The sequence below is a fragment of the Brachionichthys hirsutus genome, chromosome 5, assembly GCF_040956055.1.
Source record: "Brachionichthys hirsutus isolate HB-005 chromosome 5, CSIRO-AGI_Bhir_v1, whole genome shotgun sequence".
Classification (NCBI taxonomy): Eukaryota; Metazoa; Chordata; class Actinopteri; order Lophiiformes; family Brachionichthyidae; genus Brachionichthys; species Brachionichthys hirsutus.
In genome coordinates, this window is record NC_090901.1 from 7,379,821 (window position 1) to 7,404,414 (window position 24,594).

Consider the following 24,594-nt stretch of genomic DNA (forward strand, 5'->3'; position numbering starts at 1 on the left):
TAGACAATCCAAATGTTCCTCATCGGGTTGTTAACGGTGTTCCGGCCAGATCTCTGTATGGATGTTGCAGGTTTTTTTTATCTCTGTCTCGGCTCATTGTGTTGGCGTAACTATGACACAAAAATGTACACAATATTACACAACTCCTACTTTAAATTATCATAAGCCCCTTATCTTCCAGTCACTACAGTATGAGGATGATAATTTAACTTCACATAATTATGAAACAGCAAACAGTCCCTCGTGATGGTGTCCAGATGCTCTCGGAGACTGTCATCATCTTTATTTTGAGAAATCGGACCTGTAGACAGTGAAGTCATCAAAATGTAAGTTCTTTGCAACTAATCTGTCCCCAGTCGATCTGAATTTGTCCCGTTTACTACAGTTGGACAGTTCGTGTGGCGTCCTTGTCTCTGCCATTAGCAACCACGAGCGAGGGGACGCTGCTTTTAAAGCACTCTACCGCCCACTGCTGAACATACTGGGGAATAGCAATCAATCAAGTGAACAAAATGTACAATCAATTCATGTTTTATTACATAGTTCAGACTTCAGGTTTTTACACTCGTATAAAAAACAAAATGGAACTCACTCTGCTCGTATGGAAGGCAGCGCTGGTTACAATACGGCGACGATCGATGGTTTAGCCATGAGTTGTTTTTTATCCAGCAGAGTAGTTTATTAGACATTATTGACTTTAAACATGGTGACCTCATGCAACTTAACATTAGAACGGGGAGACAAACAGAAACCTTTTTAAAAAAACATAATACCTCACTATTTCTCATCTTTAGGCTCGACTCAAAAGTAGTGCTTTTATACCCACAGAAGAAGAGTCAGGACAAAAATGGAAGAATGACTTTTACTTGCATTCCGTTTAAAGAAAGTCATCAAATAGGTTATTTGTTATTTTTAAATCGGCAGGACTTCACACAGGTCGACTCTAACATCGCCCACATTCCCTTTTACATGCTGACGACAGTCAGAACTTTGTAGTAGTAAGATTTGGACCGGACTTGTACTGGACTCCAGATGCTCTACCTCTTTTAGGTGCCGTGTCATTCATCATTCAACACCTCTAGTGTTGAGTGGAAGTTGCACCAGTGGTAATGGCGCTCTACCATTAAGATTACCGATCAGCATTCACCACCATGGCTGGTTTTTAACTGGTGTCACACACACACACACGTTTCCATCAACGTCCCTATTGTCCTGATAAACGCAGTGAAAATGAAGTTAGCAGCCAGTGAATCGTGACAGTCTGACCAACATGTGGAGGCTTTAGGGGGATGTCTAATCTACACTGGTAGATCTTATCTACGTGTTGCTGATCTGGCGGTTCTGGCGCTGGCCCGGGGCGTCTCTACTGGGCCTCGGTCGACTGCTTCTTCATCTCCTGCCAGTTTTTCTCTCTCTGACTGAGCTCCCCTTCAGAAAAGGCTGCTGGACCCCAGTTGGTGATCACCCCCTGTCCCTTGGAGCCTGGGTGGAAAGGAGGATTATTACCTTTCGGTTCTTAAATGTGTTCTAAAGCCATTTGAGGGTTTTTTAAACCCTCAAATTAGTATGCCGGGAGGGTCTCGGGCTTTAGGAAAACAGCGCTACGTTTGAGGGGAAGCTTTAGTTTGAAATTCTGAGCTGTTCCGAGCAGCATCCTCTGACGACCCTCCAGGGAAGCTGTAGGATGAACGCATTGACCAGGAATCGAACCAGGGACTTATTTCTATCTGGGTTATCCACGTAAAAATAACAAATACACACATTACACATTGGACACGGGTCAGTTTGCTGCCATTACCTGGTTGAATGAGCCGTAGCAAACCCTCGTGTTCAGCCACCTTGTGCTTCCAGTTTCTGGTTTTGTTGGTTGCGTCTTCCAGCGTCTTCTTCACCACCTGGCTCACGAGGAGATGCACAACAATCAGATTCATTGGTCTGAATATTACGTTGTGTTAATTTAAGAATTATTTAATAAAATAATGGTATAATGAAATGTGTCTTTGTTTTTACTACGTATTAAAGCCTGACCTCGTACTGTTCCAGCGCCCCCTGCCTCTCCTTCTCCAGCTGCTCCAGCTGTGCCATGGCTGCCTGCAGGGCTTCCTCCTTGGCCAGACGCTCCTTCTCCAGCTCCTGTTTCTGAGCCTCCGTCTCTGAGATCACTATCTGCTGCCTCAGGTGGATCTTCTCCAGCTCCGCCCTCTTGCTGGCCTCCTCCTCCAGCAACCTTGACCACAGAGACATTAAATTGGCAAGTGCTAAGGGTTAGGGTTAGGGAGCTAAAAGGCCCACTGGGTGTTTAAGGACCCTAATCGGAAATGAGCTTTCTCACCATCCATACCGTGTTAACTTGAACTCAGTGTAAACTTCACCAGCAGGTGGTGCTATAGTGCAACTGCATAAAGCTATAAAACAAATATAAGGACTGCACATTGTTTTTGTAGTTGGGTTTAAGATCAGCTTGTTGTTTGGTTATTGTATGATCATGTGACCATTTCTCATTAAAAGTCTGAATCCCAGTGAAATCTGATGCCCCGCCCCGTTTGCCGCCAATTTTTTGCAGGTGGGTGAAGAAGTAACAGGATGTGGAATCTCTATAAAACGTTAGCCGGTGCTTGCGATGCTGTGATTTTTGCCTGTCCATTGACAGGCGGCGGGAACACATGTTCCTTCAAGTTCTTCGTACATCGCCGTCTCGGTTTAACGCCCATCCGTCCCTCACTGACCGTTCCTGCAGCCGCCGGACGGCCTCCTCGTCCTGTCGCACGCGCCTCTCGTCCTCCAGAGCGTTCTCCAGCTGACTGTACATGTCCTCCAGCTCCCGGACGCGCTGCAGGTACTGCTCCAGCTCGGTGGACTGCTGGGCCACCTGCTCCTCCATTTGCTGCCGTACCTGCGGAACCAGGAGCGGCAGATTTCTTCATCCACGGCTGAATGCTTCAATAATATGCACACGCACGCATAAAACTTCCTCTTTTTGCTTAACTGAAAAACATTTATCTTCAGGAACCAGTTTGAAATCGTTTCCAGGTCAGCTTATACTGTATGTAAAAAAGATTAATTAATTAGTTTAAGATCCAATTCTTGAGCTTAAACTGTAATATGCAAGATTTCCACGCTGATAAACATTCATGAATGGACAGACATGCCATTGAATATTTTTATTACATTAAAGCGGTTTATTAGCAGAGAGAAGTCCGAAATGGCTCGATGGTGAAGGATGAGGAGCGACCCACCATTTTCTCTTTCTCCAGGTCCGTCTTGTAGCGGTCCTGGAGTTCCCTTTGGGTCTGAAGACGCCGGCGTTCTTCTTCTGCTGCGTTCGCTGCCGCCTCCTCCAGAGCCTGATGCCAGGAGGAATAGGGAGATTAGAACGTGGAGGTTGAACACCTGAAAGCATGCATACACAGAATATGTCTCTACTTTGCTGTCGGCCTGGACGGACCGGCGTCACCCGGCTGTGAACTGCCTCAACACCGTGACGGCTACGACTTCTAGCAGCGGCGTGATGCCTGCAGATGTATGGCCACAGGCGCTCTTTGTCTGAGGCCATACATTCCTCCATTGTGCATTCATGCAGCGTCTTTGTGAGATTGTTGTGCATTGGTGGAGGACAGTGTGACCCCAGAGACAGACTGTTGTCTGCTCTGTGCATTATTAGAAGCTGGTAAAGCTGGTAAAGTACACGATGTGTTTGTCTTTCCTCCAGTCATGAATCTTATTTCTGTTTCAAAGCTAGAGATAGATCTGCTGAGCCTTATTTTGAGTTCTTATTATTCAAATCCCTCCCTTTAACGTTTAGCCACATCTATTTTAACATTTACCGGTTCCTCCCTCACCCTCCGAACCAGTTTCACCGTCACACATGGAGGCGTTTATTCATTACTGACAAACACGGTTCAAAAAGGCTCGTCTGGTCGTCTTCAAAGGGGGGGGGGGCGGTCTTAAATTAAGTTCCTTTATCCAGATCCACTTCAAAGTCTGTTGGGTTTTTCGCTGGCCTAACTGACACCTGTCTGCCTGCACGAGGCTTTGTGCATGCAGTTTATTACTAGAGATAATGAACTCGTCAAACAAGCCGGGCTGTGAAAGTGCAGCCAAGTTTTTCCTACATGCCATGGACAGGTAGCGTAGTCGGGTGTGGTCGGTGATGACATCCTGCTTTGCTTCTACCTCTGCAGGTGTGTTGTGCTGCTGTTTAATGGGTGGAGAGCAGACAGCGGGGTGGGCTGTAGTATTTAGTAGTTGCGTTTTAACACACATTTCCTGCCTGTCGCTGTCGGGCATCACGCTTTCATTTAATTAGAAGTCCTTTAGACATTTTCTGTTTGATCCTCTAAAACACTAGCTTGGCCTCCAGTGTTACCAACCCCTATTGTTTCTAATATTGCATTACTCTGCTGTTCGTGGCGCTTCCTGCTAACCTGGCAGCCACGTCCTGCAACAACAGGAAGCAGAATTTCATAATCAGCAACTGGGGAATCCACGCAATGACTTCACTTCAACACAAGTCATTAGTGTCAACAGACGGGTGTGACTCAGGTTCGAGATTAAATCAGATTTTCTGGAAAATCCTGTTGAACGGAAATTTAAAGGGCTCCTCCCCTTTCCTGACTCAATGAACATTGCTCTGCCTGCGAGCAAGTTCAGCAGGCGGAGGCCGAAGGGGTGGAGGTGGCCAATTTTTGGTATGAACCGAGTCTCAGAGAAGACCTACCAGAGTATTAGATGACCTACTTTCTGCAACAGGAAGTGCGTGTGCTCAGGTGTCACCTCTGAGGAATGCTGTAGAATCAGCTTGGAGATCGTTCATGATTATATCATCGGGACTTCACATTCACTACCGATCAATCAGGAAGGCGTCGATCAGAGTGCCTCACATATAATGAGGGATCCGAGGAAAGAATCTGTTCTGTATATCAAAGGAAATCTCCTTCTGGATCACATCGGTAATCCCTCCAGTTAATTCTGGGTCTACTCGAGGGTCTCCCTCCCCATGTTAATAAGATCATCTAGTCCGTGTTACAAAGCGGTACACCAGAGTGGCCTTTGTTAAAGATCCGTGATGTGGCAAATAAGTGATTTGCGCATTATTCACACTAAGAATTCGTTTGAATGCAGCTCTTTGGGATCAAGACAATGTCCATAAGTGAGGGCTGATCCCGTGGGGACGTGGAGCAGATAGAAGCTCCTATCTAACCAGGCTTTCAGCTGAGGATGCATTCCTGATTAATAAACTTGACCGTGCACATATGGAAGATCCTTTCCCCACTCCTGGGAATGCTTTCCCTCCTTTCATATCCATTGGAAGCGCCTCTGCTCCTTACCTCCCTCATGCTCTCCAGCTCAGCTTGTTTGGCCTCATTGGCGAGCTGCAGCTCCCGCATCCTCAGCTCCAGCTCCTCCTGCTCTGCCTGCTGCTTCCATCGCAGCTCCCGTCGTTTCTGGCGAGCCTCGTGGTGCGCCGCCGGCCGGCCTTGACGCAGCAGGTGCACGCAGGTCTGGACGGCTGCAAGGTGGATGCTTCAGTTAATGAAGTACTTAATCCATGTTTACCTGATGCAGCTCAAATGCAATGTGACTGAGAAGCAGCGTTGACACAAAAAAACAAACAGTGTATTCATCAGTGGAGCGAGAGGGAGTGAAGAGCAATATGCCGAGTCATCACTTTAAATATTGACATCTGGCATTAAGAGCCTTTGATCTTTAGAGACGACGTCAGCACTCACCCTGCATCCATTCCTGCTTCTTCTTTTTGTCAGACGCACTGATTTCAAAGGTTTTTCGAGGCGACTTGATGAGGAAGAGACACTTCTTTCCATCTTTATCCGGGAGAGGCTGCAGTTTAACATAGCAGAGCGGATTATGACCTTTAATCAAAACACATCTCCGTTCTCAGCCAACCCTTTAATACGGGGTTAGCTAAGCACGCCCCCGTTCTGTTCTCAGATCGATCAACGTGTTCTTAAAGGTTCTCGCCTCCACGCTGCTGTGTGCATTCAATAGAATATCCCCTTTCTGATTGGCCAGGTCCTCCCTAACGTAGTAGGAGATGTTGTCTGGCTTCAACACGAACCAGCGCTCCGTCCAGTTCTTCCTCTTGTGGCCCTTCTTCATCATGTAACCCTTTGGAGAGAGAGGAGGATGATCGTTTGACTAGAAACTACCCAGGTCCTGTTCTCTGTGTCTGTGTGGGTGCGTGCTGGTCACCTGTTTGAGCACGTCCAGGATGAGCTCCAGGTAGACCTCGTTGATGCCCATGGACAGCGTTTGGCGGTCCATGCCCTTGCTGAAGTTCCCCGACCCCACCAGGGTGATGAACTCCCAGACGCTCAGGCTCTGCTGCTTCGAGTTCACCTGCAGCTTATAGTCCTCGAAGCGCTCCTCGGCCCAGCTGCCCCCCATCGCCTCCGTCAGCTTGGACAGGAAGTACTCGGTCTGTGTGTGGCGAGATAAACAGAGCGCACACACTAGTAGAAAAGAAACGGGCTTTATTAAAGCTTATTGTGTGTTAAACACAGCCACATCTGTCCAGTAGGTATTTTAAGCTCCCGAGATTTCTTCCTGTGATTGAACTCTGATATTTGCAGTGGAAACAATAAATCTTGCAGCATTTTTTAAAGAACAGGAAGTTGGAAACTTCCTTCTCTGCTCTTGGGTAACAGATGTTTTCAGTTTGTGCAGCAGTGAAACTCGTCTATAGATATAAAGCTGACGCGTAATTAATGTCTGAGCTTCAAACATTAAGATTCCGGTGTTTACAAGGCTGCAGAGAGGAAAACTAAACACAAGTTTATTATTCAGTCTGTATTTAATTTACATGTATTGAACTATTTTGCATCAATCCCTTTTAAAAAATTGTCATGGTCTAAAGCAGCTACGGCTTTTTCTGACTTGTTTGTCGCTTCCTGTGTGATTCCCCCCCTAGAGGCCAGACAGAGAACTACAGGCTGCACACCTGAGATGACGACACCTGTTAGGGCCGATTCCTTGTGTCTCCACCTCCTGAAGATGAACGTTGGTGTCTTTAGCGACTCAAGTCGATTTAAGGTCGCCGTTGCATTATTATGTTCACAAAGGTTTCGATCAATAACGGGTGGATGCGTTTTTGTTGAGGTGAAAATAGTAAACATGATTTGTTCAAGCCCACCTCCTCGGGGACGATGACCAGAGGGTAGTTGTCGTCAGACAGGAAGTTAAAGATGCACCAGGTCTTGAAGGCGTCGTCGTTGGAGATGAAGAGCGGATTCACATCCAGGTTTTTCCTGGAGCTCAGTACCCAGCACATTTTGTTGAACTCCTGAAGGTCAAACTCGTAGGACACCTGTGGCGGAGCAGAAAAGCGGCTCAGGTGAGTCGTGACATCGTGTTTAGGAAGAACAGTTTTGTTTTGTTTTTCAAAGCTGTGAGGTTCAGAGACGAGAACAAAAACGGAATGGGCAGTTTTTCCCATTGTTTGACACCAGTGAAACTGGTGGTTCCCGACATTTTAATAACACTTAAAAGTGATTTTTCCAGGTGTGCGTGAGCAGTCCCAACAGGTGAATGGCTGCCATTTCTCCTTGAAACTCTCTACGCTCCACCTGAAACACTCGTTTTCCACCCACTTTAAAGATAAAGTATGGGCGTAAAAACCGGGCTTGTCATGAAAGACACCCCCCCCCGATACTGTTGTACAATGGCAGGCCTGTCATTGGCACCTCCCCCCCTCCTCCTCCTACTCCTCCTCCTCCTCTTCGCTCATTGTGATTCAAGATCCGAACCCTATCTCCTGCTCAGCGTTGGTTTGAACGGCGAGCCAGAAACATGCTCGCTACCAGTTGAACAGGATTATCAGCTACTGAATAAACGGGTTTGTGCGTCGCCGCTGAAACATCCGGCGGTGGCGACGGTTAGGATTAGGAACTGAGAGCGGCTGCTGCTCCCGTGCACAGAACGAAGACGCCGTCTGCAACTCCTCGTTGTGAGGAGGAAGTTTAGTTTGAAAGGGAGCAGACACACACACACACACACGCACACGCACGCACACGCAAACACACACACTCACACACACACTCACGCACTTTCAAAGCGTGGCTTTAGCGTTCGGTGACATCTTGACCATAGCAACCTTTCCGCTTCACTCGGTCGACAGAATTCCTGTCCTCCTCGGTGAACATTCCATTCCATTCCAGCGGCGTGGGAAGCGTTCCTTACCTTATCCAGGATGAACTTGGTCAGGTACGGCATGTACCCCTGGGTGGACACCGGACCCTCGTCATCATCCTTGAAGTGGCTCTCCAGAGTTATTGGGTCGTGTTGGATTTTCATCACTGTGCAAAGGTTGTGGGATAACACCTGGAAAGATGAGGGGGGGGGGGGTTAGGATGAATACTTAATCAGAACTACTACTGTACTTTCTGCTTGTCCCGTGAGGGGTCGCCACAGCAACCCAACCTTCTCCACGTCACCCTGTCCTTTGCATCGTCCTCCCCAACACCAGCCACTCTCATGTCCTCCCTCACTACGTCCATGTCTCTTCTCCTGGGTCGACCTCTAGCCCTGTTCCCTGGTAGTTCCATCCTCAGCATCCTTCTAGCGATATAGTCCCTGTCTCTCCTCTGGACATGTCCAAGCCATCAAAGTCTGACCTCTCTGACCTTGTCTCCAAAACGTCTAACCTTCACTGTCCCTCTTATTGTCTCATTTCTAATCCTGTCCAACCTGGTCTCTCCCGAGGAGAACCTCAGCATCTTCATCGCCGCCACATCTAGCTCCGCCTCCTGTCTTTTCCTCAGAGCCACTGTCGCTCAGCCGTCCATCATGGATGAATAAAGCTCATTTGAATTGTAATGACTGTACAGTAAATATTATCACCACTGCAGTTCGCATGAAGTTATTTTAAAGACACTCGGACATTTTAGGAACTTTGTCTGAATAAACCGTTGCTCAAACGTTCCAGTGCACAAATCACCGTCCCGTGACTTCCTGTATTTTCTCCGCCTGCCTTTCAGACGTGTCGATTGGACAGAAGAGAATGACGTCAGAGGGATGGAGTTTCACCTGTTTCCACACAAAATGTACGTTTACAGAGGAAAATGATGCAACATACAACTTTGTCTTTGTGCTCTCGTGATGGCTTCATTTCCTGCCCCACTGCAAGGGAACAATTACGGTATAAACAGGCAACAAACACTAAAACATACCCAAGAGACCATGGAACCAACAGCATGCCAATGGATCTGATGCATCTTCAGAAGCTATGGAACCCCATTAACCAACAAAAAATACTTTTCAGAATAGCTTGCGACTATAATAACAACGAATAATGTTGAAAACGGTTTGTTTTCACGGTCAATGATTCTAATAATGCAGATAAAATAAACATAGGACCATTATTTTCGGTGTAAATAAATGTAAAGGTGAACTGAGCTGCTTGGCGGAGGTCTGTGCTTTGTGATTGTTTTTTTCTATTTTCTTGTGGCACAAACCTTCGATCTTTATGAATCAGATTTCATTCTGAACTGACCAGCGGACCGGTCAGATCGGAATTCACGTCTTGCATAGACGTGTGACGTCATCGATCAATCAATCAATCAATACTGGAAGAATAAAATAAATGTGACCGCTGACGTGAACCCGGCAAGAGTGAAGAGGTCACGTGTGAACAAAATCAAAAACCTGCTGGCTCGTCGGTTCTGTGGAGGTCTGGGTCTGGGTCTGGGTTGAGTTCGGTACTGTCGAGTCCACATTTAATATATCTTATTTATCTCATTCTCTCCCCTAATAAAACTTGTTTTCTATGGTTATTTTGGTTTGGTTATTGTTTTCTGAACCAATCAGCGCCGCCGGATCAGCACCCAGACCCGGTTGGACATTAAAGCCCGGCCCGATCGGTCCCCAGCGGTGGACGGTGTCCTGCGTCACGCCCAGAACGGTCCTCACCTTCAGCTGAGACTTGGATACTTTCCCGCTTTGGTCCACGTCCAGAGACGTGAACGCGTGCCAAATGGACTTCAACAGCTCGTCCCGCTGCGCCATCATGGTGTCTCCCGTCTCTGGGTCTGTCTCTGGATCTGTCTCTGGGTCTGTCTCCGGGTCTGTCTCCGGGTCTGTCTCCGGGTCTGTCTCTGGATCTGTCTCCGGGTCTGTCTCTTCCTCTCTCTCGCTCAGGACTTGGACACAATGAGGAAACGTCACGTGACCATTTGCGCTGCGTGTTTGGAGCAGCAGCACCGCACAGCGAGAGAAACGCAGCACCCCATAATCTGCTTCAGCAGCTTTATCACTCGTAAACTTTTATAAGGAGAATGTTGCGTTTTGCTTTTTCAGAAGGCAAAGAAAAAGGAAAATATATATTTCCATTATAAACTTCTTAATTTTATTGGCAAAGTTCTATATCCACAAAGACCTGCATTCAAACATTTTTATAATGATAGCTTGGCATATATAAAATTAATTAGTGGTTTATTGAAGCGGTCTGACGTTATAAAGACACGTTAAATGTTACGACTATTAGAACCAAGAACGTATAATAACAGGAACGTTCTTCATTACTTAAAGAAAAGCAACTTTTAAAGTCTTTGAGTCACACATTTTCATCATCATCATCACTGCTGGTGATGACGGAACATTCACACAGAACTCCAGTCACACATCAACACGACAGGAGGTGTAGAAGAAGAGAATTTATTAAAAGAACATTTGTACAGATTACAGCAGAACAGTTTGTTAGAGATGACAGAAGCAAACGGATGATTCTAGACGGGCCTGTTGGGCGAACAGAACCGGGCGGTGATTGTTCGATGCTACAGGCAGGGTTTGGCAGCACCAAACCGGGGGGGGGGGGGGGGGTGTTAAAACACTACGGATCAATTCTACCCTCACCGGTTTCTATTCTACAAACCAATAAGAAGCCTTCCCTCAAACGACCAGGATCCATCCCGAATCAAACCAGACTTTAAGGGGGGGGGGGGGGGGGCGGGGGGGGGCTCGTTACTACAAAATAAGAGCCATGACAGAACGATCCAACCTGAAACGAACCAAACCCCGACACACACAAAACATCAATAGCAGCAGGTTTTGTCTTTTTAAAACTTGTTCCAAAGTGCTCCGTTACAAACAGACATTGTTCTCGGACCCTCCGGTACCAGAATCAGGGCGACTGACGGGCAGTAAAGGTTCGCACGACTTCGGCGAGTACGCTCACACCGAAGGGAGGGGAAGTGCAAGGACAGAACCCGAGAGTCCGACGTCTGTGAGGACAAAAGGAATGATTGGGTGGGAAAAGGTACAGGAACTACCTTCCAGGAATCACAGGTTCTCCCTAATGCGTCCATCTGAAGAACAACAGAAGTTCAGTGTCTACAGCTTCAATCGGGGCAGTTTGCCCAAAGTCCTGACTGCCAGGGTTCTCCTTAAAGATCCAGCCAGAGATGGTTTCTCATCTCAGTGATTCTCTTTGAAAGGTCTGCGAGCCTTCCAGGTTCTGTTCCAGTCCAGGAGGGGGTTCAAGTCTCAGTAGATCGTCAGGCTGACCGACCGGTTCATCTTCTTGCCGATGATTCTGGAGGTCCTGGGGTTTGACTGGACCGTAGACCGGGTCAGGATCCTATCGGTGGACAGGACCTTCTCCTCGGCCGCAGCTCGTGCCATCTGGGCCTTCTTCAGCTCCCTGAGAAAGAAAACAAGAGCAGCTGAGAATCGGGTCGGCGCCTCGCGCACAGACGGAGAACATTCTTTCACGCCGTGTCGCTAAAATGTCAAGAACTCACAGCGTTTCCAACTAACCGAACCAAACCCGGTAATCGATTTAAATCAGGGCCTACTTCTGAAGCAGAGCGTTCTTGAACTTCTCGGCGTTGAGCTCCACTCGCAGCTGATCTGCACTCATCCTGGCAGCTGTGAGGAGGACCGGGTGTCTGATGAGGTCAAAGGTCGACGGCCGTCGGCTTGGATCAGCGTGGATCATCAGCTGAACAACAGCAGAGCTCATTAATAGTTCTACAGTCTGTCTTGGTTCAATCTCAAATCTGTCTGAAAGCCGCCTTACCTTGAGAAGGCTGAGAAACTCCGGAGAGAGCACCTGTGGGATAGCGGGCAGTTTGCCACGCCTGATCTCGTGCCACTTGTCTCCATTGGTGGGAAGAGGCTCCGCCCCCGAGGCGCTGATGACGGTCAGAGCCAGAGCGAAGATATCGGCCTTGACCAAGTTGCTGTAGTCCTTTTAGAACATCAGGAACGTTAACACCCGTCCGAAACTCTTCTGATTCAAAGACTCAGAGGTTCTAGATCACAAACCTCCTGCAGAACCTCGTTGGCCAGGTATCTGCTGTCGCCCTCCTCCACGTGAGGGTTGTTCACTCTCGTCACATGACCCAGATCCCCTGGAGAGGGTCCAACAAAAATGGCACGGTGAGAAACCAGCAGGGCGATTCACACCTTCTAAACGCTAAACGTTAGAGCGCGCGAGACCGCCGACCTATTTTGTAGACGACGCTGGCGGTCAGTCCATCTTCGTCGTCGCATTCGTCGCAGCTCGCCACGGCCTTCCGCGAAATGAAGATATTACCTGAGACAAACGCCGCCGTTAGTTCCGAACGCGCGACGATCGGGCGCACGTTGCCGCGGCGACGGTCGGGAGGACTCACTGGGCTTGATGTCCATGTGCACCAGAGAGGTGGAGTGGACGTACTTGAGTCCCCGGGTCACCTGCAGCAGCAGACCCTTCAGCTCCAGCTCCGACAGGTAGCCGAGGCGCCGGTAGTTCTCCGCGATGACGTCGGACAGCGTGCCGCCGTTGCAGTACTCGTTCTGAATGAGCATGTGGTCGTCCTCGGCCCAGGCCGAGTAGTAGCGCACCACGTGGGGGTGCTGGCCCAGCACGGCGTGGGCGTACACCTCCCTCAACGCGTTCTGCCTGCGGGGGGGGGGGGGGGGGGGGGGAATCAATGGATCAGAGGCGTCGCTGAAAACACGAAGGCGTGCCGTTCTGAAACTCGACTCACTCGTCCAACGACCCGGCCAGAGGTTTCTTTGACCTCTTGATGGCGTAGATGCAACCGTCGAGTCTCTTCACACACTTGAACACGGCGCCGAACTCCCCGCAGCCGATCTTCTCCAGCTCCAGGAACTCCGAGACGTACCGGGACATCATGTTGCTCTCCATCACGGTGACCCTCTGAGGGCAGAAAGGGAAGCGTTTTCATTCATTGATCAATATAGCACAAATAAAATCAATCAATAAATTAACTTCCAATATGGAGACTCAAAATAGCTACATTCACGCGTGCGAGATAAAAGATCAGTCACCTTGGACGGGGGCAGCACATCTTCCTCTCCCTCCCCGTCACTCGCTTCCATGTCTTCTCCACAGGAGCTAAAACGAGGCAAACAGAGGATGTAGGGCAGCATTCTGTACAGCAGGGGGCGCCACAGTAACCACGAGGTTTTGGAACCCCTCCCCTCTTCGCCAACGGCTGCAGCAGTATCGGGTTACGAGAATAATAGATGTGATTCGTGTGGAACCCGACAGGAAACGTTTTTCCTGCAGGAAGGCGTCGACAGAATAAACATCATGATCCGCCCACTGACCGGACTCAGACGTTCAGAACCAGAACCTTAACTGCAGCTCCTTGTTTCTATGGTAACCTGGAAACGCACTCAAACACGTGGTGCACATACTCATTCCAGTGCGCCCGCTTCCTGTTGTTCCTCTGCAGCGTGGCGGACTGGATGAGGAGGGAGTCGGGCGTGAAGGGGTTAAAGTTGACCAGGGGGGTCCGCTGTCTCTTGCTGCTGTCCGTGACTGACCTCGCCGAGGGGTCCGCGCTCTTGAAGAGGGCCACTCTCCTGTTGGAGGATCCCGTGTTGGGGCCCCTCGCCCTGGAGAGCAAACTCTGAAAGAGACACGTTTAGAGCTTTAATACGAGAAAAACAAACAACAACAACAACAACGTGCGTGATTGAAAAAAGATCAATGAGCAATGGTCGGGTTGTGTCCAGACACAACTCCGGGGGGGGGGGGGGGGGGTCATTACGCAACACGCAGGCGTGGGTCGGTCCAGCCAACGGACGCAGAGGAATTCAAAAATCTGGACTCATTTCCTCCAACTCACCACAAAGATGGCGTCAAATCAGTAAACAGGCCGAAAGTGCGTCTGTACAAACGTGATCCAGATTAACTCTGAGGCGCAAACGCGCTCCCGGTAAACCGGATTCAGCACCAACCTTCGGGGTGTGCGGGGTGTCGAACAGTCTCAGTTTCCGGAACGTTTTGTGCGGCGGGGTGTCGGGGCAGTCCGGCACCGGCGAGCTGGACCCTTCCCCGTCGTCCCGGACGTAAGGCCGGTCCGGCGAGCCTCCGTGCAGGCGGGAGGCTTTCCTCGGCGACGGCGAACAGCTGGCGGAGAGGACACCGGACGGGGACTGCAGGTGGGACGGGGACCCGAAGCTGTCCTCGTCCCACAGCTCCACGTCGTCGTCCCCGCCGGACTGGTTCATGGGGCTGCTGCCGCCTTCCAGCCGCTCGTCGACGGCGTCCCGCCGCGCCGGCGTCGGGGAATCGATCTCCGTGAAGCCAGACTCCCCTCCGGTGCTGTTGTTGACGTCCTCGATCGGGTCGTCCTCCCCGTCGCTGGACGCGAACTGTAGTTTCTGGCGGATGGGTCGCGGAGAGGGCGATCCGCGCCGACGGCGGCCGCAGCCCGACATCTTCGGGATTTAAAACACACCGGGCTTCGTCCAAAAAAAACAAAAAAAACACTCGGTTTGACCACCGCTACGGAGGCACGGGGATGTTTTACCCACTCGGTGCTACCGTAGACCGACGGTACGTTTAAGTGAAAGAGCGTGAAAACTCAGCAAAAACGAGAGAAAAACGTATTTCTACACGCCCCTCCGGCAGCGCGGAGAAAAAACCAAACTGCGGTTAACGTTAGCTAGTTAGGGTAGCTTAACCAATGGCGAACTCAACTACCGGGTGTGACCGAGCACCGGCATCCGTCACGGTCCTGTTGATGACTCAGCGACGCAAAAACGCGATAAAAAGCATAGCAATGTCTGCTAAAAAAAAACAACAACAACGAAGCGTAAAAGGTTTGAATGAGAAAAGACGTCTCCTCTTCCGATCACGCGCGTGGTGAACGACTTCCCGCAATCGTTGGTCACATGCCTCACAGCATCCAATCAGACGGCGCTCCGAAGATTTGAAAAATGGGCGTTCCAGATCGGTTTTGTACGGCATTACGTCATCAGTGGCAGAGCGACGATCTGGCGCGAACCTGCGCCTTTCATGCAGCTGGAGTCAAAGAACTACATTAACCAAGAGCCAAACAGCACGGAACATAAATCCCGCTTCTCCCTGTAACGCAAACATTTTTTTATCACGTTTTTTTTCCTGGTTGACAAGTTCAACCATCGCACAAAATAGCTTTCCGTTTTTCTGAATGAAAATATATATCCAGATAAAGTTAAATTCAAAAAAATAAATCCCTAACAGCAATTCAAACACAATTCTACAAATTCGGCACACCTCAAGTTTAGGGTTATGTATTTACGTTTTTATAAATAAGCTCTACTTATATTCTCAAGTCATTAGTTTTCTTTATTAGAAATCGCATTAGCTCTACACTGCACCGTGCAGCACAAACCTTAGAGCACATCCTTACTCCCCCAACGAAATCGCATAGCAGAACTCCAGTTATCAAAACCCTATGTACACATAAAACCTCAATTCATTTGTCTGAAGCAAAACAAATACATGGCGGAAGACTCATAAGTTCTGTCATTGATTCCCATGACTTTTATCCCCAGTCATAGTCCACAATAAATCAGTAAATCAATCATCAAGGCCTGGAGTCTCTCCTTGTTGTATTCTCGATGCTATTCTGATGGCTTCCTCCAGCGACGGCTGATCACTGAGCTGCAGGGGGAAGAGAACACGTCACTGAAACGCGGACTGACACGCAAGGTATACGTGACCGTCTGATTGTTGTTAGAGGCTGGGAAACGGTGTTTACGGACACCAACATGACAGAACAGCAGGGGGTACACGAAGGTTAGTGACGAGACCACGACCTTTGATGTACTCGGAGCGCCTCAGGGCTTTTAGGCCAGAATGGCTAATATAGCATGACGTGCTATATTAGTACAATACGTCGGTAAAACAATGCGAAACGGATTAGCACTGTATAAACTCACCCACCGAAACACAGACACCAGTGAATGGAAGATTTTCATTGCGAAACCAGTTACACCCCGCCCCCCCTCTGCTGATAAGCTTGTTTATACATCACTGAGGAAAAAAACTGAAGTGTTTTTACAACGCTGGCTTCTGTCTCCCACCAGCGCTGCCGGTAATCCTGTGTTTGGATTATACGTAAATTTACACGCGCTGTAGCTGTTGTGCCTTGGTTTATTTAGAGCCATCCTTAAACGCACCACCTGGAGGGCAGTGACACACCTGAGCCGAGCCCCACCCACCTGTGTTTTTTACTGACGCATGTAAGCAAACGGCTCAACGGGGCGGGTTCTGAGGAGGGATCGCCGAAGCGTCTGACCAACCTGCACGGCGATGTGAGTCCCGTTGGAGGTGGCCAGCAATGTGACAGGACGAACGTCGGCCTGCTCCTGGCTGTAGGCCGCCTCCTCCACTGCTTGGAAAGACGACATATCTGGCGTCATGATGGCCACCTGAGAGACAGAGACATCGTCGGGTCACATCGTGGAGCTCAAGCAGGGTTTAATCCAGAGCGGCAAAAAACACATTCCTCTAACGACACCTTTGTACAGTCCGGTAGCGGTTTACCTGTTCGTCTGAGCCGTCTGCCGTTACCATGGTGACTGAGTGCGCACCGTGCGTTGTCAGTTCGTGGGCTGGGATAGTTATGGTTGTGCCTTCTTGTGTTACCATGGTGATTGTGCCGCCCATCGCCTGTAAGTCTGCTTCGGAGATACTGACCTGATGCAGGAAACAACGCACGTGTTTAAATAGTGAAATTAATTATTTCATCATGTGATCATTATTTTCATCATAGTTTTTGTGAATCAAGTTAACGCGACTGTGGATCGGCAGAACTTTAGAGCAGCTTCACAGAGAAACATTTAAAGCACCTAAAAAAGGTTTCTGACCTAAAAAAATAAATAAAAATATCTGTCGAATACGGTCCTGACTGAGGTTTGGGATCCGTGACATCACCATTACCTGCTGCTGTGTTCCGTCCTCCTGTGTTACCAAGGCAACGTGCTGCTGACCAACAATGTCTGAGCTTTCCACAACAGGAACCTGCTCTGGACCGGAGTCGGCCGCCTCGGCCGCCGCTGTCGAGTAGCTGACATTTGGGTCATCAATGGCATCTGAATTTAAAAGGTTCCGTTACCATTTCAGATGCTATTCTATAACATAACTCTTATTTCACGATGCATCTGATTTAGGGTGAGGGCCCACTGTACTGCTCACACCCCATTTCTACCTCGTCTGTTCTAGCGCTGTTACTTTTTGGGGCGCAAATATCACCCATGTCATTCAAGCAAACTAGAAACGAAAACATTTTCACACAGTTTACCGATGACCATCTACCAGTGATTAAAAACTGCTCTTTAAGGAACTTGATACTGTTAAACTGACCTGTTGGGGGTTCGAAGTAGGCCTCCTGCTCCTCCTCGATGGGCTCTGTGTCGTTGTGGGCGGTGCGTTTGTGCATGGCGAGCGTCGAGATCTGCTTGTAGGTTTTTCCGCAGTGGTTGCAGTTGTACGGTTTGCAGGGTGTGTGAACGACGTGGTGTTTATAAAGGCTGGAGTACTCGGTGAAGCGCTTCTCGCAGCCGGGCACCGTGCACACGTACGGCTTCTCGCCTGGAGAGACAGCGACGCGGCCAGACAGCGTGAGGACGGGACGCCGCAGCGGGCTGAGAATGAGCAGCCTGGCGGTTTCGTGAAGGACTCACCCGTGTGTATCCTCACGTGATTCTTGTAGTTGGTGGCGCTGGCGAAGGAACGCCCGCAGCTCGGCTCAGAGCAGTAATAGGGCCGCTCCCCGGTGTGCGTTCGGATGTGAACTTTGCGGATGTTTGAGGTGGTGAACGACCTGCCGCAGCCGTCGACCGGGCACTGGAAAGGCTTCTCGCCTGCACACATGGAATGTCCAGCTTTGAAGCGCTACCCGGTTCTTTAAAAGGGTCAGGGATGTATAAATACTGTTACCTGTGTGAGTTCTCGTGTGCTTCTGAAGGTCCCCAGAGGTTTTGAAGGACTTGCAGCAGTTCAGCTCTTGGCATCTGTACGGCTTCTCCCCCGTGTGTGTGCGGGAGTGACTCTTCAGCCCATAACCTGAGAACCACATGAAAGCAGAAATAAAAGGGGTCTTGCCGTTCGATCAAGTCCAAACTATTTCATTTACAGTCGTTACCTGTTGCAAACTTCTTCCCGCAGCCGGGATAGTCACAGACGTAAGGTTTATCTCCGGTGTGGGAGCGCTCGTGTACCTAAAAGTGAAGGAGATTCCATAAACATCTGCACAAGCGAAGGGGGAGGACAGAACCTTTCTTTCGTCAACACAACCACACTCACCTTCAGGTGGTGGGCGGTGGTGTAAAGCTTCCCACAGCCATCATATTCACAGCGGTAAGACTTCTCCCCAACATGTGTGGCCCTTGCCTGCCTGTTGTCTTGATCCTGCAGCACAATCTGAAACGATTCCACGGTTAAACCGGGACGAGGGATAACAACTCCTGAAAATAGAAAGCTCCACGTAAAGATACTCTACCCTCATGTGGACAGGATTCTCTGCTTCCATTTTACCGAAGGACCCCAAAGGGTTCTCAATGTTCTCCACCTGGTGGGCAGAACAAAAAAGGGCATTTCCTCCTACATCAGGTTTCCATAAATCTCAACTACGTGAAATGACACACGGGAACGCCATCCTGGAGAAGACACACGGCGAGGAAAGCATCTAGTTCTAAATCGAATCATTTTGAAGCTCCCGTCATGTCACACGTTTGTTAGGTGTCTTTACCTTGGTGGTGTACTGCTCCAGCACGCTGATGGTCTCGGGGTCGAGGGTCGCAGCCTCAGTCTGCAGGTCTGCGATGGTGCCGTCAGCCTGGATGGCCAGGATGGTGTTGGACTGGGGCATGTGCACGGTGTGCTGGATGTAGGCAGTGCTGCCGTCCTCCAGCTGCACCTCCTGCAGGCCGCTGTGGTCATATGCATCTGCTCAGAAACAAGGGGAGGATGTTCAAACAGAGGAAGTGAAGGAATTAACCGGGCTCGGCTCCGACACGAAACCGGACGGTCGGGAGGACGAACGGTTTTTGACCCGAGGATAATCAAACACTGCTTTTGAGCTGAAGAACTCTTTGACCTATATTGTACATTTCTGTCTCTTTGTCTGTTGATGAATACAGGTTTGCAATGTTTTAACAGAAATATCATGAAGACCAGCTCCTACAATTAAAAAAGTGAGATGAATGCCAGTCACTGCCTGTTGTGCTTCAAATAGACTAAAATGAAAACAGAGACGCACTTTGATTCAACATAGAGAAGGTTTCTGGCACGTCATTCCTCCGGAGGGTCGAAAGGGAAAGCAGAGGCGGGCCGAGTCAGCCGCCGAACCCAAACGCCACATTACAACCGGCCTTTAGCTTTTAGTATTTTCTTCTCTCTTCCAAAGTTTGAAAGCTCTATGGTGTTTGTTGTAACAATAAGAGTAAACAAACATACAGCTAATGCATCCTGTTAGTACTTGAATCTTGGCTTTCTTTTTATTACTATATATATAAAATGTGGCGCTTGAAAATGGTGTTAGCTAAAAAAAGAGATAAGAGCACCCCGGAGAAAGTCCATTTACTCCGTGTAAAACATTTGTACCTTTGGGTGTGTGGATATAGGCTGTTGTTCCATCTTCTAGCTGAACCGCTTGTCCGTCTTCGAGCTGCAAACTGTCCCCTCCTAAAACACAAATTGAAGTTAGGCACGGCAGCCCGTCTTGATCTGGAGTCGCTGAAGGGGTTTTACCTGACTTAGGCATTGACACATGCTGAACATAAGCAGCAGAGCCGTCTTCCAGCTGGATCACCTGGCCATCCATGATCTGTCCATCTGAAAAGGAAGCTTTGGAATCATGCTGGATGTATGCAGTGGATCCATCTGCGAGAGTAACGGCCTGCAGGCTCACTGTGTCCATGCTCTCCACCTGATCACCGTCTGTGGAAGGATTTGACAATTGAAATACTGTAAAAGTCAGCCTAAGAAATAAAAGCATGTCGTACGATCATCATGACAACCGCTGACCGCATCTTAAAATTCCAGCAGTGGTTCATGTTAACTTGAGACGGTTTGTGTGGTTCCCTCGAAGCCTTCCAACAGGAGCACAGAAGGATAAAGTTCTGAGTGGAATACGGCTCACTTTTAGGAACAGAATCTTTATCAATTGTCTAAAATTGGATCATTACTGCATTACTCCACTGTGTTTAACGGAATGTATAATCCTACAAATGTCCAGGTTGTTCTAGAGCAGGGGTCGGCATCTCGTGCATCCCTCTCATCCATGTGCTGCAGCTCCCCGTGGCGAGCCGCGTGGAGGAACGACACCGACAAAGCGAGAACCGGACTTGCCTGAGGTTGGTTGACGACATTTCACCTCCCATCCAAGAGGCTTCTTCTGTTCAGAGCTCAACCAACCTTACACAAGTCCAGTTCTTCACAGAATGCAGAAATGACACCATCTTTTTCCAAAGCATTTATTCAGTACGTGATCATATGCTGACGTTTTCTACACTCCTAGTGTATAGCGTGCGTAGCGTAGCGTGCAGTTCCCTTCGTGGAGTCAGTTTGTCCGTTCCACTCTGCAGTAAGAACGATCCCTTCTAAGCAGCACTGACAGCAAAGCGCTGCCCGAGTCGAGTCTAATTCAACCCACCTGCCACCGTCACCGCTTCCGCCAGACAGAGAGTGACCGGCTGCCCGTCCGCATCATGGAACTCAGCCATTCCCTGGGAGTCCCGGTTTATCTGGGCGAGAAGCATGCTTCAGCTGCTGGCGGTGACACACAGGAGACATGTTTCAGAATCACAGCTGGAATCCACCCGAGCCACGAGGACGGAGAGGCCTGGTGATGCACTTTTAATGGAAGCTAATCTCCTCCCAGAAGATGCACAAGATGCAATAACTGCTCACTTCCATCATATTATTCCATAATGGCTGTTTCATAAATAATCAATACTTTGGGAACCTGGTGTCAAGATTATTATTTATAATCATTACTTTCTTTCCTACCAAATTATAAAATGCTAACCTAGCCTTGTTTACATATTGCACACGCAAGACTTGGTTTTAAATGCAAAATATAATAAACAAGACCATTTGTGGACCTATTCAATTAATTATTAGTACTTTTAAAACAATGAACACCCTTTAGCGTCCGCGTATCTTGACTTTAATTAATACTACCGATCCTTCTAAGCGCTTACCTTAAATATAGCATTTGAGGCTAGCTAGCCAGGATGTAGCGCAACTATGACTTGTCACATTTGTCACCGTGTCATTAAATGGTTGCATATCCCTACACATACGAACAGACTCATCGGTACTTCCAGCTCCGCCGTTAACGGCAGTGTCGGTATAATTATGCGGTTAAACTCCTCACGGTGAAATCCGCCGAAAGCGACTTGCGACAGTGCGGCTAGCTAACATGCTAACACGCCGCTAACTACGGCACACAACGCGACTTTTTTTTTTTTTGTTGTTGCACTTATTAGCGAAACAAATCAAGACGGCCGTCTCCGAAAAACAAAAACAAAAACAACGTACGCTCATTCTAACTTTATTCGGAGACGTCGTGTGAACCTCATGACAGCCAGCTGGCTAGCTTCACGTCTCCGCGACGGCTCCGGTCGCCTTCGTTTCCCTACCGACGCAGTTACGGGACAAGCAGCGGGAATCCATGAGCTAATTAACGTTAACATAAGCGTTTCGACTGCGTGTGTGCCAATCTCATTCTCAGGAAACGCAACGTTTCCCATTCTTCTTCGGATTCCTTGTCGCAGCATACCGCTCCCGCTCAGCGATGGCTGTGGGAATAATGCATACTGGGTAAAAACCAATTTATATACGAACCTCCGCTCCGAAAATTTCCAACAATTCCTCCTGTTCGACCACCATGCACCAGTGCAGGAAACGGGTCGCGATGTCCACACCCCTGGAACATGTCTGTCGGCACTACTATCCCGTCGAGGTACCGCCTACTTCCAAAAGAGACACTGCCATTGGTTGGCGAGATCGCTGCTCCCACTCCCGTTCGCCAGCATTGTTGCGTTTGTGGCTGTGTGTAAATATTCAGGTTACCGGGCCCCTGATAGACGCCATTCCGCGTCGGTTTTCGTATCGTCCTGGGCTTTAGACTGAAAATGCGCCGCGTCATCGTAGAAAATGAATATTTAAGATCCAACATTGGACGACATTTAACCGACACCGTGAAATACAAGCCGTCTTGTGCGACGGGGTGTTGTCGGATCTGTTATCCAGCATTGTAAACAGGGGTGTGTGGGAAGTTTCTTCGGCATCCATGTTGAAAACAAGGTCGTGTGGGAAAAAGAGGGGGAATCTGGGCAATGCAGTTAAAAGAGGATGGAGCGTCCCGACGTCCGACAGTACGACTACACGAAGAGCCCCAGCCCGAAATAATACACACAAAACGTCACTTTGAGTCGGTTATTAGTTACTATGTTCAGTATATATAAATGAACAATCAGTCAACCTAGTAAAGTTAAATTAGGCGAATGCAAACCTCTACATTATCCCTCATGCATTTATTAAATAAAGTTAAGGGGAACGTTATGAGTTTTATGTTATATGGAAGCAGAAGGGCTTAGTTGGCCTAAAATATACTATAAAAAAATTACATTCTGTCATTAATTAAAAGTCAGGTGGTGTGGGGCTTCAGATTCATGTTCAACTCAACGCAACTTTATTTATAAAGCACTCATTTACATTTTATTCATCAGTGTAGTGAAATAAGTGAGTTCTTTTCCCCATCTTGTTGCCTACGTTCCTGTGGTGGCGATGTGTTGGCGCGTCGTCTTCGTCGCAGTGTCATCGATACTGAAAAGCAGAAGCTGGTGTTCGGTTTCGGAACCAAATGTGAGAGAGCAAGTTGGGTTCAGCAAAAAATCCCTGCAGTGAAATGCCGGGGAAGGATAGTAAATACAATAGCATTTATTATAATATAGAATTTAATAAAGTCAGTTGTAAAACAGATTTTCATTGTTTCTATTTTTACTTGAATAAAATATCTGATTTGTGAGAATTCGGTTTAGAGACCAGATCTTAACGTTTCATCTCAGTCCTCGTTGCTTCTTCTCTTCTGTTTGCAGCTCAGACTTAACTGAATGGAGGGTTAATTCTCACCTCTGCCATGGCAGCAGTGTTTGGTGGCGTTCCCATGTCGGATGAACGTGAGCAGGCCGGAAGACGAGTGACTCACACTTGACCTCTTCTCCATGGAAACCAACACCAACAGTGAGGCGAAGCTAACGTCTGTAGCTGACAGCATGAACGCTGCAGGTAATGTGGCGGCTCCGCGTGAATGTTAAAGCTCAGGCTGATGAACTGAGCTGCTTTCTGTATAATAATGAATAGAATGATTCTGTTAGAGGAGCAGGAGCTCTAGATATGTGGCATAGAGTGTTTCACTTTTTCACTAAAACACTTAGACTCATTCTTTACTTCTCCTGCGTGTTTTACAAATGTTTCCTCTCACTCTAAAGTATAAAATGATAATCAAACAAAACAAGAGAGCAGAATAAAATTGCTTCATTTCCTGATATAATTGCACTAAAGGGATGCCGTCCAGGCCGACCGCGGCCTCTGATGATGATGCACTGATCCCAGCGCTCCTGGGCAGGCGGAGATGCAGCATCACTTTTGTCCTGGACAGCTCGGAGGACATGGGAACCGTCCTGGGGTCAGTGAAGCGCCTGCTGATCCGGACGCTGCTGGCGAAGGCTTCATTCAGGGACTCTCTCTTCAACATCCTGGCGTTCTCGGGCAAGGTGAGGCGTGACCGAATGCTCACCGACACCACCTATAGTAGCCAACATTTGGGAGGTCACGGTAGCCTTTTCATGTGACTGATTGTCTCACCTCACAGCTCACCTGCTGGTCCCACCACATGCTTCCCTGTTCTCCTGACACGCTGTACACGGCTCTATCCTGGATCCGCTCCATCAGCTGCAGCCCCGGCCGGGATCTCCTGGCTCCTCTGAAGGCGGCCTTCGCTGACCCCGCCTGTCACGCCATCCACCTGCTCGCCATAAACCTCCCCGACCATCCCGAGGCCGTGCTGTCGGCGCTGCCGGCCCTGGCCGCTGGAAGACCTGTGAACACCTTCTACCTGCAGGACTCAGGCGGTCACCTGGACAGAGCCGCCCAGGACTACCTGCAGTGTCTGACTCGGACCACGAGAGGGAGCTGTTATGTGATTCCAGTTGGGTTGAATGGAGAGCTGATGAAGGTGGAACCTGGGGGGGGGGGGGGCACGACAAAGACAAATGTTAAATGCTCACCTCAGAGTTGTAGTGATATTTTATTTTGTGGCATTGTGTTCAGGTGAGTCCTCT

General features: G+C 48.8%; 3 protein-coding genes across 3 annotated transcripts; all 3 read right to left on the reverse strand.

Annotated features, from left to right (window-relative positions):
• Window positions 1-534: 534 nt before the first annotated feature.
• Window positions 535-10,023, reverse strand: swap70b (switching B cell complex subunit SWAP70b). Its single transcript, XM_068739234.1, has 12 exons — window positions 9,925-10,023; window positions 8,197-8,337; window positions 7,151-7,324; window positions 6,211-6,438; window positions 5,980-6,126; window positions 5,730-5,838; window positions 5,328-5,509; window positions 3,237-3,344; window positions 2,727-2,893; window positions 2,029-2,227; window positions 1,799-1,895; window positions 535-1,482 (listed from the first exon to the last, which is right to left on the reverse strand). Exons 1-12 carry the CDS (start codon window positions 10,021-10,023, stop codon window positions 1,364-1,366), a joined length of 1,770 nt encoding a protein of 589 aa, XP_068595335.1. The 3' UTR covers window positions 535-1,363.
• An 879-nt stretch (window positions 10,024-10,902) lies between these two features.
• wee1 (WEE1 G2 checkpoint kinase) lies at window positions 10,903-14,691 on the reverse strand. The gene is made up of 10 exons (XM_068739337.1): window positions 14,209-14,691; window positions 13,663-13,877; window positions 13,291-13,357; window positions 12,987-13,159; window positions 12,630-12,898; window positions 12,461-12,550; window positions 12,280-12,365; window positions 12,032-12,202; window positions 11,808-11,953; window positions 10,903-11,653 (listed from the first exon to the last, which is right to left on the reverse strand). Exons 1-10 carry the CDS (start codon window positions 14,689-14,691, stop codon window positions 11,497-11,499), a joined length of 1,857 nt encoding a protein of 618 aa, XP_068595438.1. The 3' UTR covers window positions 10,903-11,496.
• Window positions 14,692-15,501: 810 nt separating this feature from the next.
• Window positions 15,502-22,153, reverse strand: znf143b (zinc finger protein 143b). The gene is given in 15 exon segments (XM_068739202.1): window positions 15,502-15,901; window positions 16,543-16,671; window positions 16,787-16,939; window positions 17,183-17,334; window positions 17,606-17,833; window positions 17,926-18,105; window positions 18,182-18,307; window positions 18,387-18,462; window positions 18,548-18,664; window positions 18,744-18,812; window positions 18,993-19,189; window positions 19,847-19,927; window positions 19,994-20,182; window positions 20,898-21,019; window positions 22,104-22,153. Coding segments are annotated over 15 exon segments (1,938 nt in total). The 5' UTR covers window positions 22,139-22,153; the 3' UTR covers window positions 15,502-15,817.
• Between the last annotated feature and the right edge of the window lie 2,441 nt (window positions 22,154-24,594).

What these genes read in the sequence shown, in the direction of transcription:
- swap70b (XM_068739234.1), bottom strand. Translation starts at nt 10,023, where the DNA reads ATGATGGCGCAGCGGGACGAGCTGTTGAAGTCCATTTGGCACGCGTTC. An exon ending in TATCCAAGTCTCAGCTGAAG is followed by an intron (nt 8,338 to 9,924) that starts GTGAGGACCGTT and finishes TCATCTTTCCAG; the next exon opens with GTGTTATCCCACAACCTTTG. An exon ending in GTCCGGCGGCTGCAGGAACG is followed by an intron (nt 2,228 to 2,726) that starts GTCAGTGAGGGA and finishes TCTGTGGTCAAG; the next exon opens with GTTGCTGGAGGAGGAGGCCA.
- wee1 (XM_068739337.1), bottom strand. Translation starts at nt 14,691, where the DNA reads ATGTCGGGCTGCGGCCGCCGTCGGCGCGGATCGCCCTCTCCGCGACCC. An exon ending in CTGGCCGGGTCGTTGGACGA is followed by an intron (nt 12,899 to 12,986) that starts GTGAGTCGAGTT and finishes CCCCCCCCGCAG; the next exon opens with GCAGAACGCGTTGAGGGAGG. An exon ending in AGTTTCTCAGCCTTCTCAAG is followed by an intron (nt 11,954 to 12,031) that starts GTAAGGCGGCTT and finishes GCTGTTGTTCAG; the next exon opens with CTGATGATCCACGCTGATCC.